Here is a 13,837-nt window from a genome sequence, read left to right as displayed (position 1 = left end):
TCTGTTGTATGCCTCCTTATTGCTGTAGTCCTTTAAGACTCGATGTGTAATACTTGTTATTGTCAGTTTTTTGGTTTTGTAAAGCTTTGATCTATGTATTTGACCTGTACGGTCATGGTCATTTTGATTTTGTGTGTAACAAGCCACATTATGGACCATTTCAATGTGTCCCATTGACCTGAATGGCCTGGTGGCTGTGTTAAATGCACCTATTTGAATGATTCATTGTAATGATCACCAGTTTATGGCCCTCCACATGATTAAAAAAAAAGTTGTACTGCAATAGACAGAAAACCTATGAAAAAAAACATTTTAATTAGTTTCTAAAATCAAACTATTTCACACAAGATTTTAATTTCAAAGAAATGAACAACAAACAAATGTATATATTGGCTTCATTCTACAGTGAATAGCTGGTGGCAGCATCAGAAACCCAGGGGACTGCGACGCTGAACTACTCCTCAGAGCAGGAGCAGACGACATTGTGGCGTTAGAAGCAGCAGCAGATGAACTACGCCTCACTGTGCCGTCAGAAACGCGTGGAGAGACAACCAGATCACATGGCATAGAAACAGACATTCTGGTTCTAAATTAAAACAAGTACAGATAAAGAAAAATGAAGAATGATTTCATAGCTACAATCATGTTGATTGGATTGTTGCTTAAGGAAATATACTGAAGTGTGCTGTTGGCATACAGTTCAGATATGCTGATTCAGTTATACTATAGAATAATTTAGGAATGAGCAAACAAAACTGCATGAAAAACAGACAATACTAAATCAACCTGTCTCTCATAAATAAAAGGTAAAAGAGAAGGTTAAATGGATAAAATGACACCAATAAAGATGGACACCTTGTGGCTCAATATCACAGTCCCAACACCGGCATCCACCTCAAAATCCTGCAGTTAAATGATTTATCTGTACAACCATGATGCTTTCAGAGATGATTATTCCCTTTAAACTTTACAGTAAAATACACTAGAGTGTACAGAGTTAATCCTCTACTCAGAAAAGGGGAGCAAGAGACCAGCTTCACAAAAGCAACTGAAGTGTGTGACATTGTGGACCCAATGTTCTCACCGGGTCCAGCTCCACTGTAGCAGCCCAAGAGTCCAGGAGTAAAGCTTGTGCTTCAATCCTGCCCCTGCCCTGTGTCTTTGGCAGGGCCTCCATCCAGGTAGATCTTTAGGGCCTTCTCTTTGCGTGGGGAGTAGCTGACACGCTGGCCCGTCTTCAGCAAACGACTGCTTTCCTTCTTCATCAACTCACTGCGTTCATCTTCAGACAGCTCCATGAGTTCCTCTGTATTGTCCCTGCAGATCACAGAGAGAAACTTAGAAATCTAACACTCATTTAAGGCGAGTTAGAAACAAGCTTGAATGACTATCCAAACTACAGAAAAGTAATCTCTGAACGTCAGAAGTTCACTGGACTGTTACCTGTAGAAAACCACAGCGCCGTCATCACAGATGTAGAGAGGCCACACGTTCAGAGTTGAGACTTTGGGGTTCCAGTCCAAATCCTGATGGATTTCCAGCACAGAGATGTCACAAGGAAACGTCCCTCTTCCCTGGACAATGGCACATAGACACACCAGTCCTGAAGCCTCGAGCAAAGCATTATAGACAATGTAATTGATCTTCCATATAAATCGGAGAATCATACCTTAGCAAATTCCAAATTTTCAAGAGAAATTTGACCAAGATGGCTTAGCTGCAAACGTATACAGAATAATTTTAATACAATTACTGTAAACAGCATAATATAAGAATGACCAAATGTGTTGCTTACCTTTTCCTTCAGTTCCTCAACACTACTACTTTCCAGAATCACTTCCTGGAAAGAACCAAGTTTCATTGTGGCAGGGCTCCATCTACGAGTCAGAACTGCCAACTGCGACATAGACTTCATTTTCTCTGGTTCTAAAGAACAGAGGCGTGCATGCAATTGAGAAACAAATACAAGTTGATGATTTTGTAATCATCTTAATCATGCTACCATTGAGGACTTCCAAGAAAACTTCCCAGTTGGAAGAGATGCTAATGTCCTCCTCGTAGACATGGTAGTCCAGAAACACTGTTCCTGGATTCTTCCATGTCTTTTTCCTGAGACGAACTCTGAGAAAAAGAAACAACAAAAACATATTATGCTTTTTCCTTACATTTAGTTGATTTTTATAGACCGTTTTCTCTTGGATAAATAGTTTAAATCACGGCCCATCTCTGGAATTACAAAAGGTGGCCTACAATGGTGCTCTTGACGCATTACAGTAAAAATTACATACATTTTAATGAGCTTTTTCATTGTATATTTTCTGGGTTTTGAGTGATTTATACATTTAATTAGTATGATACGACTCTTAACTAATGTGAGACTCTTGACAATATGCAGCACCTTACCTGTCAATACTGAGGTCGAGCTTGCACTGCTCTTTTAACTGAGGAAGGAGCTCTTCTTTGGATTGTCTGACTGTCATTCCCTTGGCAAACACAGTGTCCAACAAGAACTTGCAAGGCTGTGATTGAGAAGAGTTTTTAAACAGGGTGTTCATGAAGAGACAAACCTGAGTTCCTTACCTCGGATTCATTTATAAGTAGCTGATACACTTTCACTCTGTATTCGCCTTTTTTAAGTGCTCTTCCAAGTCGTATGGTGATCTAGAGTGAACATCTCAATATAAGCATTGACACATGTGACAAACAAATATCGACACAAAAGACATGCTCCAGAACCCTGACCTTGTTGTCATCAGAGAATGATGAAAGTGTTTCATTCAGTCGCACACTCTCAAACTCCTGGTTGTTGGCATAGACTCGGAAAACTTTGAATTGTGTGGAAAGAACTCCAACATAAGGCTCCAGGTTCAATTTAAAGGCTGCTAATGTTATCCTTTTGTCCACATGAACCACCAAGCCTGAAATATTTTAATGACAATACATTTAACAGATTGGCGTAATTAAAACTACATTGAAAGTATGTTACTTAAAAAGGCACAGTATGTAACTTTCTGAGGGTGGAAAGTTAAAACATTACTCCAGCCCATTCTCCTTCTCAATGTTGTAGAGATGCAAGCCAGCTCACAGTAAGGACAGTTTATTTGTTAAATGTTTAGTGCAATAATACCCATCCAAAATGAAAATAAAGTTAAAAGTTAAGTACTGTGCCTTTAAATATAGAATGTAAACAAAAAAGACAAGGTATCAAGGTTAAACATATACATTTTTGTGTGTCCCACGTAGAGTCATCATGAGAGCAAGGCTCTGCTTTGAAGTACAGGTAGGAGGCTTCTGCTTTGCTCTTTCCATTGTCATCATACTCGCTGTCTGTTCCAGAGTCTTCTTCGGCCGTGTCCCAGGTTTCCTTTTTGCCCTCATGGGCTTTAGAGCGCCGGCTGCTTGTGATGCTGTGAGAGTCTAAGCCGTTGGCCAGTTGGATCGGTCCACTCTCTGCGTTACACAGTGTGTCACTGCTGTGGCTGGAGCTCAAGATGTCACTGTCGACTGAGCTCGTGCTGCGGTCATTAATGACCTCTGAGTCGGAGCGCTCTTCAGAGGCAAACGGAGTCTCTGGGTCAGACACACCGCTGCCTGGTCCGGCCCTGATCCGGTTCTCCAGTTCTCTGTTGTCCACAGCAACACACAAGGAAGAGTTTGAGTCTGCCTCTTGAGTGGGAGATTCAATGTGTTCAAAGTCACTGGTGTGAGAGCTCTTTTGGCTGTCACAGTTGCTGGATCCCTGCTGCTGCTGCAGAGACAAGTTCTTTAACTTTTCTGTGCTCTCCTCCAGGATAGCCTCAACAGACTTACTGTTACCCTTTGAGTCGCCAAAGGGCACATCAGAGTCACTTCCTGCCTTAAGCGTCCTATTAGCCAAAGTGCCAGGAGACTGTTGGGGCAGTAAAACCAAGAGCCGGATCGTATTTCCATGACGGTCCAAAAGTTTCCACAGAACTGAGTCAGTGAATGCAACCTGATGATCTGCTGTCTCCGAGCTCTCCACAAAAACCTTAAGATAAACAACAAATTATTATCACCATTACAAATTAAAGCTTTAAAAATGTGATATAACAGGCATGGAGGACAAAAGTAATTACTTTGTTGCTTCTGAAGAAGCCCTCTGCTTTCAGTGTCTTGTTGGGTACATAGAGAAGTCGGAGGTCATTGTAGCAGCGCTCTAGAACAACACGCATGGTCTCTGCAGAAAGCCCTGTAGCCTGAAAAGGCACACAATACATACTTCACATGTCTACCAAAATAAAGCCAAGCCTTATCACAGATCTTATTTAAACTAGCACACTGAACAATGAAAGAGCAATGTACCTGTGCAATAAGCTGCTTGAACTCAGGGATGGTCTGGTTCAGGTACGCACGAACACTGACTGGAGAAGCTATGGTCTCACTTTTCAGATCCACAACATGCACTTTCACCATCACTTCTGTTGTAAAACAAAGAAGTTAATTTATATTGGGCTGTTCATAAAAACATCCCCTGAACATTTTACTGCGATACAACCGTTTTTCTGTATGCAACAAGTGACTTACCTCCAGGTTTGTAGGGCTGAAAGACTTGCTCTGGTCTTCGGGTCTCAAGAAGCAAATCAAACATGTAAGAGGACTTAACTCCTCCAAGCAGCAGTCCCATCGGCGTGTCCTCCTCCCCTTCATAAGATCGCTCCAGATACTCGTGAAACTCATCGTACTTCACCAGTCGACAGCAATCAAATGGAACCACCTCTTGGAGCTCCATCATCTGAGTAACAGAACACAGTTGATTGAATAAGTAATTAAGAAAATGAAATGTATGATAAACAAAACAAACCTTGTAGGCCATCTCTGTTGCTTCATTGAGAGTTTTGTCTTTGTGAACTTCAAGCTTGCTCTCCATCATCATCTTCACAGGATGCATGCAAAAAAGCTTGATCTAGTTGGAAGGGAAAAGACATCAAGGTTTCTTCCAAAATTTGAAAAGGATACATCTTGCAGCTACACTGGTCAGGCTCTTATTGTACCTTACAAGTGTTGCGCTCAATCTCCCTTTGTCTCTTCTCCTGCTCCTCTGACTCCTTTTCTTTTTGTACTAAACGTGTTATGTGCGCTGGGAAGTCTTCCACAGCAAAATACTCTTGATTTACAATGGATAATATTAATAGAAGCCAATAAACAATATAAATAAAGCATGGCAATATAGAAAATAGTTTATCATACTTGCATTCCTTGTGGCATCTTTTAATCTGTAAATGAGCATGTATGCATTTGTTGAACTGTAGAAAGAAACACATTTTCACTTTGTAATCATCACATTGAAAGAAAGCAAAAATCAACATAAGATGCAGCTAACCTGGCAAAAGCACTTGAATAGTAGCCTCTGCTGCCTGAGGAACCCCCATAAGTTTTTCTAATATCATCTTGAGTAATCTGAGGAACAATATTTACAAAGTGGAAAGACAGCAACACTGTGTTTATTTATTCAACTCGGACATTGCTGCGACTGACCTTACTGACGTGCTGATCATTAAAGCTGTACCATTGGCCATCACTGAAGGACCTGATGCAGGCATAGTAGTGCCCCCCTGCAGCACTCCCCGAATGGACCATGACAGAGAAGAGCTCATAGGTCAGCAGGCTCTGTTGCAGAAAATGGTCAGCTCATTACTGAAAGAAAGACCATGGAACTCGTGTGGTTTTACTTTAGTGAATTACCTTTGGTTTCAACACCCTTTCAGTGCTGCTGCTGCTGCTGCTACTGTCCAGGCAGATGCCTTCATCCACACAATCATCAGTGGAAAAATCATTGCTCATCTGGTCACTGTGGCAACTGCCTTCATTCTCTGCTCCACTGTCAGTACAGCTCTCTGTCTGTGGGGACTTCTGAATGAGGTAAACAGGAATAATAAAAATACTTATTATTATAAAATAGACTGACATACTATTTTATTTATTGTATGCCACTATGCCATTATCAAGATGCACATTATTTTAGTTCAAATATAGGTCAAACAGTAGTGCAATGGGTACCTCATCCTCTACATCAATGAACGGACTCATATCAAGTTCCTCTGGAAAAGTCATGCGGTCATTGAGTTTAATGCGATGCATGGTGGTGTAGTCAAAGTCAAACCGTTTCAGCTGGAGTGTGAGCAGGTACGGAAAGTGCAGAAATCTCAGACCCTGAAGTGAGAGGAAAATATAAAACAACAGTGCTCTCTTTGAACAATTGTGTATATGACTTTTTCACCCTGCTCACCTTCCGGGCATCACATTTTTTCTTGCAGCGCTCACAAAAGTATTGATTGGGCCCATCCAGCGTTTCAGGTTGGACAAATGCTTGTAAAGCTTCCTCCTGTCAAAAGACACATAAGGGTTTGTTCCGCTTGTAAAGTTAAGACAATGAGTGCCGTTACAAAAGGACAGAAAAAATATTCTATTGATGAGAATTAGAACGCACCACACTGCCATAGGCCTGGCTGGCTCCAAAGGGTCTAATTACAAGCGGGATATCCAGGTAAGTATCATTTCTCCAGCTCTCATAGCCACACTCTAAACAACGAACATAATCCTTCAGTTTCCCCTGGTACAGCTGGTTGATCAGGTCAGCCTGAGGGAAGAAGGCATGACTGTCAGATGTTTCACATTAACAATGTACCTTTGTTGGAATTATGAAAAGAAAATGCTTGGAAAATTATATTTGATGAGGATTCTCTCATTCACATTTGGTGTAAAAATGCATTAAATGTAATTGTCATCTCTTAATCAAAGTTAAGCAACTTACAAAAATACTGACCTGCTCAGTCTGTTTCCACTTTTGCTCAAGGGCATCAAACATAACCCTGCATAGCTCTTGCACATCATGCTGTTGCCAAGCTGAAAACATTAAGTGATAAAAATGGGTTTTTATTTCATTAATTTACCATTGGATTTATATAGTACCTTTGATGACACTCAAAGCACTTTGTCAGACCGATTCTCACCTTCGCTGCTGTCCCAACCAAAGCTGCGGGTCACATCAGTGGTCTCAATGGCACGTTTCTTACTGGTCTGAAGCAGAACAAATAACCGCTGCAGCTGATATGGAATGCTGGTAACTGGTTCCTCTTCTGATTCTTCAAACTCCCAGCTAAATGTAGAGTAAAAAGTCATTTTGATTTGTGATTTACCCCAATTCAGATTTTCATTGTGACGTATACTTACTTGTAGAGAGCATTTCTAAACTCTGGAGTCATAAACAATGTCTGGAGAAGGCTGTTCAAATAGCAGGTCATTGCCTGGTTGACTAATCCAACATAACCTACAGATGCAATAATAAATAATGTAAAAGGTTTTTTTTTTTTTTTACCACGGCTGCAAGCATATTTAGCAATTGTGCCAAATGCAAAATAAATTAATTATGTTACCAATATATCCATAATAAATTAGAGGTCATATTAAAATGCTTTTTGTGATTTCTGTAAAACCCAACCTGTTTCAGACTTGTTGAGGATGGAGGAGTAGGAATACGACGGGCTGCTCTGGTCACCACTGCACCCCACAGTGCCATCTCTAGGTAAAGGTCCAATAAAGCGCTCCTGTGAACTGTCCTCACACCCACTGCTTTCGGCTGCTCTTGACTCATCCTAAGACACAGAATACACAACACCTTAATGCATGTTGTCCACAATAGTTGAGAAAATGATGCTTTGGACTTACTGATACAATGTGTGGCTGTTCTCCATCCTTGTCAGTAAGGTGAAGGCAATTCCGCTTTCCTCCAGGTTTAAACCCAGAGTTTATGAGGGACATATCACTGGTGTAGTCCAGTGACGGCTAAAAAAAAATAACAAACAACATAATATGACATTAGTTAATCCTTCTTAAAAGTACTTACTTGAGTAGCTTGCTTTCAGACATAACTGCAAACACTTACAAAAAGGTATTAAACACGCATTCAAATAATTTTCAGAGATGGGATCACAGATAGAGAAAATTAGCTAATTATATACATGTTTTTTAAACTATAGGACTGTTGAGCAAGTAGACTGCAAGTGAGCAAACCACTGCTGTGGAAACATACAAAAGCTTAATCCAATGACCTACTCAGTGAGATAACAACAGGCACAGCACCTGGCTTGGGTCAGCAGCAGGATTAGTCTGGGTCCATTTATGAAAGGGGGTTGTACCAAACTAAAACAAATATTCTGAGTTGCTTTTGACAAGTTAGGTGAGAAAGTAAATGTTTATTCTAGTTTTAACATTCAATCTAAAAATAGCTGAGATCTTATTATACATTCAAAGTTTGTGCTCACTGTGTCTGGTATGTTTCCCCACACGAGCTCGAAGGTGCCAGGGACATATCCTGCTTTATGGGCCACATCTTCATGAAGTTTGGAGAGAGTGGTGGAGGCAGGCAGATTAAGAGTCAGCTTTCCAGTCACGGCAGTGACACTGGTAGTGTCTTGAACTATACACAGTACTCTCAGCTCATCTGCAGCATTCTGGATCTGCTACATAAGGACAGCAAAAAGTAATTAGGCAGTCAGACACAGAATATACCAAAACTCTTGAAACTGAAACTTTTTTTGGTTTTATTAATCTAACATTCATGGAAATAGCTATAGACATAAGGATAGTTAGACATGCTCAGTTTTGTGTATTTGGCATGTGAAATGTATATATATTTGGATAAACGAATCCCAAGAAAAAATACAGGGCTACAACAATTAAGATAATCCTCATTTTATTTTGAAAATTATAATCTTTACTATGCTGACTCTAAAAGAAATGTCAAAATACATTTTAAAACAAAATTATATTATAAAATAAATTATAAATTAAAAATGTAAAAAATAAAATATAATTATCAATAATACATTTTATTCAGAAATATTTCTCAACTTGAAGCCTTCAGTAACCACATTTCAATATGTATTTGCCCAAAAATGTATTGAAAAAAAAAGGAATCATTTTATTGGTCAAAAAAAAAAAAAAATGTTAGTTGCAGCCACACAAAAGTACTTAAAATCATCCCTGTTGCTCCAAAAAACGTTTGCAACAGGCCAGGCACAGACAACCACAATCCATGAACTACATGTACAAGCTCAGTTAATGTCCATGCATTATTATCCAAGTTATGACAATCAAAGGTCTCTTATATGACACACAAACTGTAGATGCTACATCAGACAAGCATCAATGGTACCTGGCAGCGCCTCTTCATTTCATCAAAAATCACCTGCCTGCAACTCCAAAACATCCCCTAATAACATTCATAATAAAAATATATTGAAGAGTTCGTTTTGTCCTGCATAAAAGTTCTTCTATGCAAACCACAATATGTTTTTAATGTATGAAGAACAACTGACATTGACTAAACCAAAATCATACGACTCAATAAGCACAAATCGATTGCGTTTATTTGTGTTGTACAAATCCAAGAAACTTAAGTTGTGTTTGCATTTACCTAGAATACCCACATTTAAGGGAAAGTCTCTAATTAATTCGTGAGACTAATTTAGCGTTAAATTACTACTGGACACAACACAACAATTTGATCAAAATGTATGTATCGAAAGCAACAGATTGTAAATTAAAGTAAAAACATTTCGTGTTATATATGGACTCTACACTTCCAGATAATGGATGCTAACGTTAACATTAACTCCGTTGACCGATGATGCGCGAATGCTAAAGCTAAGTGAATTTAACAGGGCTTACAGCAAAACTGAAAACAATCTGAAATAACAGATGAGACACTACCAGCACGTGGTTGTCACAGAAAACGTGCAAGAGGTGTCATGTTGTCAGCAAATGTAAGTGGCACATACATAAAATGCCACCATAGTCTTTGAATAACTTTAAAACATCAAGATTAATTGCAGCATTTCCTCAAAGCCTAGCGGTTGCTAGTTAGCTTCATCTTACTGGCTAGATAAGTTGGCTTACTAGCTTAGCGCCGATGTTAACAAACGTATTCTTTGTTTAGAAAAATAACGCAATCAAATATTTACACAGAGCTTGAACAAAATGATTGTTTCAATAGCCAAAAGTATTAGAAAACACCCAATCATGAAACGCTGACAACAAAAAATAAAATCGTATGTTGTAATGAAACTAGCAGCTAACTTTCGTTAGCTCTTAGCCATGTCATGATAGCATAACATTATTTGGCCTAGCTGCAAGCTTTAACTGCAGTAAGAGCACAAACTAACAAACGCTTCACTTGTCAACATATCTAACCTTATGTGCACACAAAATGTGATGGGAGCTGGTTTCCAAGTGGCGCCGTGTTTTTCTCACCTCTTTTGGAACAAACTGGTTGTCCTCGCTAGGCACCATTTCCATTTGCACGACAATTTAGACAAGCTTCTGTCCCTCTGTGGATGTCAGCGAATTAACTTTACAGGGACTCGCGTAGACATGGCAGGCGCGCGTGTTCGCTTTAAAAAAAAGGTAAATTAAAGCTCTACTTTGAAGTATAGACAAAGTGGTCGCAACAGAGTTACACTACAAGCACAAAGTGTCTTGTTATAAATGGTGAAAAATGGCCGCCAGACTTTGGCGTCACATCCATCGTTAGCGTGCGTGGTGCGTGCGTAGCGATCAATCTTTAAAGGACCAAACGACATGTAAATAGTAGGGAAATGTACAGAACAATTCTACCACACAACATGTCGCATTGCATTGACAAGGTACTTTATTAAGATATTATAAAGCCACAAAAATGTCCACTTTGATATGTGCAACATACAAGTCAATGAAAGTGTCAGAATGCAATGATGAAGCGATCTTCATCAGGCTGTTGGCATAACATACTTTGTGGACTTGCAGAACATCAGTTAACATGGTTTCAGAGTTGCACTTTGAAAAGCTAATTTTTAATTTAGTTTTATTGCTATTTTTGTTTATTATTACTGAACTGACAGTTCCAAAGTTCATCCACCTTATTCTAGGAAATTGTTACAAACGTTCTCATGCGACGGGAATAAGATCATTGAGATAAAATGTCCAAATGTAAACTAGACCAAAAAATCTGTATTTGCTACATAAAACTATTGCTGATTGCTGACAATAAACTAATAATGGTTTTATCATCAGTGATCCACACACTCTTAATACATTTCTTCATTTAAGATAAACGATATAATCACCATTTTCCATGGTCTTCTAGGGAATAATATATTCACAAATGTACTTTTTCAAACTGCGACACACTTCATCATACCACTTTCCTTGGGCAGCCACTGACAGGGACACACAGCTCTCCCTCTTGTTTCCTGTGGGTTGTTTTTTGGTGCGATCCCAGTTAAAGTAGCTGATGGGCTGGCTGTTGACATCAATATATTGGCCTTCTTTCACTATATCTGCAACTCCAATCCAAAAGTCCTTGGTTCCCGGGGCGCTCCTCTTTGCATAGTCCCACAGCTCATTGTTTTCCATCAGATCCCTTGGTGTTGCAAGAGTTCCTCCTTGTGCAATACAATCCTCATTTGCTTCATGGTAATGTTTGGGGACCTCAACAGTGAGGTAGCATTTTCTGTGAGCTTTGATTCCTCGCAGACAAACTGAAAATAATATGCATCTGTTTTATTAATCGCGACCCCAAAAGGGAACAAGCGGTAGAAAATGGATGGATGTTTTATTAAGGTCATTTTCTTAAACAATGAATATTGCTTGTCCTAAAAAATAAAATAAAAAAAGCCTAGAGGGTTTAATCAGTGCTTATAGTACTGTACAAGTGTTTCTGCTTTCTTCAGTTTCTGATAAATTACAGAACACAACTTAAAAGGTTGAACCAGTTTAGCCTAAATCTTATCAAATACAATTATATAAATAAATGTTTCCTTTAAAAATACCTGTCTGTAGTGCTTGCATCTCTTTCAGTGAATTCACCTCCAGCCACAATCTCTCAAGCTGAGACTTGACATCCTCTTCATCTGCAACTGCACCCCCATGGAAATCACAAAACAGAAAAATCAAACAATACTACCACCAAACATTTTTAGAGGCATATATATAATTACCAGCTTGGCGAGTGGACACTTTTCTGGTCCGAGTTGGAAGGCTAAAGTTCACATGAAGCAAAAAGAAGTAGAGGACCAGAAAAACTGGGAGGACGAGACGTGTCATGCCTGAGTCCAGAGGTAGACAGTAGCACACCTTGTACTGCTCTGAAGGGAGTTAGCCCAATATATACTAGCACTGTGTATGCCTTTCATAATGCTTCCTTTACTCTGCTGCACTGACTGAAACCCTTATTTATTTTTTCCAAATAGTAGGCAGAAGTGAGAGAGGCAAAAACAAATTTCCTGTATCTGTAAGTTAAAACAAAATACCAAAGATGCAGAGAAGATAAAGTACACAACAGTTGACACATTTTTTGGTGTGATGCAATAATAACAAAACCTACAAAATGTGTTTATGAAAACCCAGTAGTCTATCAGAATATCTTTATTGCTTTATACATTTTTAAATGTTAATTCAATCTTAATATTACCCTGAATGCCATGTGATATACTTAAATGAAAGTAGCACTAAAGTTGTGCTTTAATTTGGAGCAGCTCAAGTTATTTTTGGGGAAAACTGTACACTGGTGAAAGGAGGGGCGATTTGAGCTTTATAAGAACAGCATTCAAAACATGTTTTTTTTCCTTTGGTTTTTAAAAAACACCTCAAGCTCAAGGGACAAATTGTCGACCATAATTAATTAATTATAATAACAATGTCTATAATGTGTTGTTTTCTTTTTTGAATGTTTGTTCAGTTAATTTCGAGTCGAAATGTTGCTTATAGCACAAACAGTGGTGGTACTTAGTTGTGTTACTGTTACTTAAGAACAGTTACTTAAGAATCACATAAAATATATATACATAAGTAAAAGTATGGAAGCAAGATTTTGGAAGTAAAAGTATTTTGCAAAGACTTATGATAGATAAAGAGTGAAATGTGGGGATTAACTACTGCTCCTGTCTGTTTCCTGCTCCTGGTATTGTCCTGCTTCGGCCTGCTCCCTGCTTCCACTGCCTGCGACATTTTAATTCTTAAACCTGCCTTAATCTTTTGAATCTGCTTTTGGGTTCAGCTGTAAACCACCACAACTGCTCTCAAATATAGTAAAATGAAGTCAAAGCAAACAGATACCTAAACATTTTATGTAAGTGCAGTACTTTTGTACCACAGCACACACATGAATCAAAGTTTGAGATTGTGGTCTGATTAGTTATTCACCTATAGGCCTATTACTACATGGGTAAACATTTAAATTATCCATTTGACCTTGTGCATAAACATTGAGCCTTTCGGTCTAGCTGTAACATCTTAACTAATACAAAAATCCTGTTTATAAATTACAGTGACATTTATTGAGGTAAACAAATTAACAAAAATATTGTACAACACAGAACAATAGCACTAGTTTTTGTAAGGCAACATGACAAATCTTTCAAATCTCATTCTCACTCATGTAAGGAAAGTAGGCCATTGTTAATCAAATGATCACATACATTTATATCCCTGAAAATGTAACAAATGTAATACAAAAACTTAGTTAATTCCGGGGATTTCTAAAATATACCACTAAGGCTACTAATTAATCAAAGAGAATGTTGAGAATGTATCTCATCACAGTTGAACTGCCTATTCATTTCACTCATTTCACTTTTGACATAATTCAAGTATTCACATGGATTGAAGACAGCTTAAAGGCACTGATAAATCCATTTAGATACATTTGGCTAGACTTGATATGACACTCCATCTTTGTTCCTATCCTGTCCTTTAGATGACCTATAATATGATTTTGTCATTTGAAACAGTGATGTGCATATGACCAGCACAAACATATGGCCTACTGAATGACTATCAA

At 38.6% G+C, this 13,837-nt stretch overlaps 2 protein-coding genes across 6 annotated transcripts; both read right to left on the bottom strand.

Moving 5' to 3' along the window:
• Positions 1–301: 301 nt before the first annotated feature.
• On the bottom strand, positions 302–10,528 carry usp47 (ubiquitin specific peptidase 47). 5 transcript variants are annotated; one of them, XM_072465444.1, is made up of 29 exons: positions 10,273–10,528; positions 9,176–9,232; positions 8,283–8,480; positions 7,687–7,803; positions 7,460–7,613; positions 7,192–7,288; positions 6,972–7,117; positions 6,773–6,864; positions 6,449–6,598; positions 6,248–6,343; positions 6,019–6,171; positions 5,704–5,871; positions 5,497–5,628; positions 5,342–5,418; positions 5,209–5,264; positions 5,013–5,125; positions 4,823–4,924; positions 4,546–4,753; positions 4,324–4,439; positions 4,098–4,217; positions 3,223–4,009; positions 2,743–2,918; positions 2,581–2,661; positions 2,404–2,519; positions 2,003–2,121; positions 1,796–1,926; positions 1,670–1,717; positions 1,444–1,574; positions 302–1,317 (listed from the first exon to the last, which is right to left on the bottom strand). In XM_072465444.1, the coding sequence occupies exons 1-29, from the start codon at positions 10,315–10,317 to the stop codon at positions 1,137–1,139; spliced, it is 4,167 nt and encodes a 1,388-aa protein (XP_072321545.1). In that variant the 5' UTR covers positions 10,318–10,528; the 3' UTR covers positions 302–1,136. The 5 variants fall into 5 exon arrangements, with proteins under 5 accessions (XP_072321545.1, XP_072321546.1, XP_072321547.1 ...); XM_072465445.1 differs by having other exon boundaries at positions 6,785–6,864; XM_072465446.1 differs by lacking the exon at positions 9,176–9,232.
• Positions 10,529–11,125: 597 nt separating this feature from the next.
• Positions 11,126–12,398, bottom strand: clec3a (C-type lectin domain family 3, member A). Its single transcript, XM_072465450.1, has 3 exons — positions 11,997–12,398; positions 11,829–11,915; positions 11,126–11,537 (listed from the first exon to the last, which is right to left on the bottom strand). Exons 1-3 carry the CDS (start codon positions 12,100–12,102, stop codon positions 11,140–11,142), a joined length of 591 nt encoding a protein of 196 aa, XP_072321551.1. The 5' UTR covers positions 12,103–12,398; the 3' UTR covers positions 11,126–11,139.
• Positions 12,399–13,837: the final 1,439 nt, after the last annotated feature.

The sequence above is a fragment of the Eucyclogobius newberryi genome, unplaced genomic scaffold, assembly GCF_026437365.1.
Source record: "Eucyclogobius newberryi isolate DKJ021-1_F unplaced genomic scaffold, fEucNew1.0.hap1 SCAF_5, whole genome shotgun sequence".
In the NCBI taxonomy this organism is placed as follows: Eukaryota; Metazoa; Chordata; class Actinopteri; order Gobiiformes; family Gobiidae; genus Eucyclogobius; species Eucyclogobius newberryi.
The sequence above is the reverse complement of the archived record's forward strand: the minus strand, read 5'-3'. Positions and strand labels throughout refer to the sequence as shown.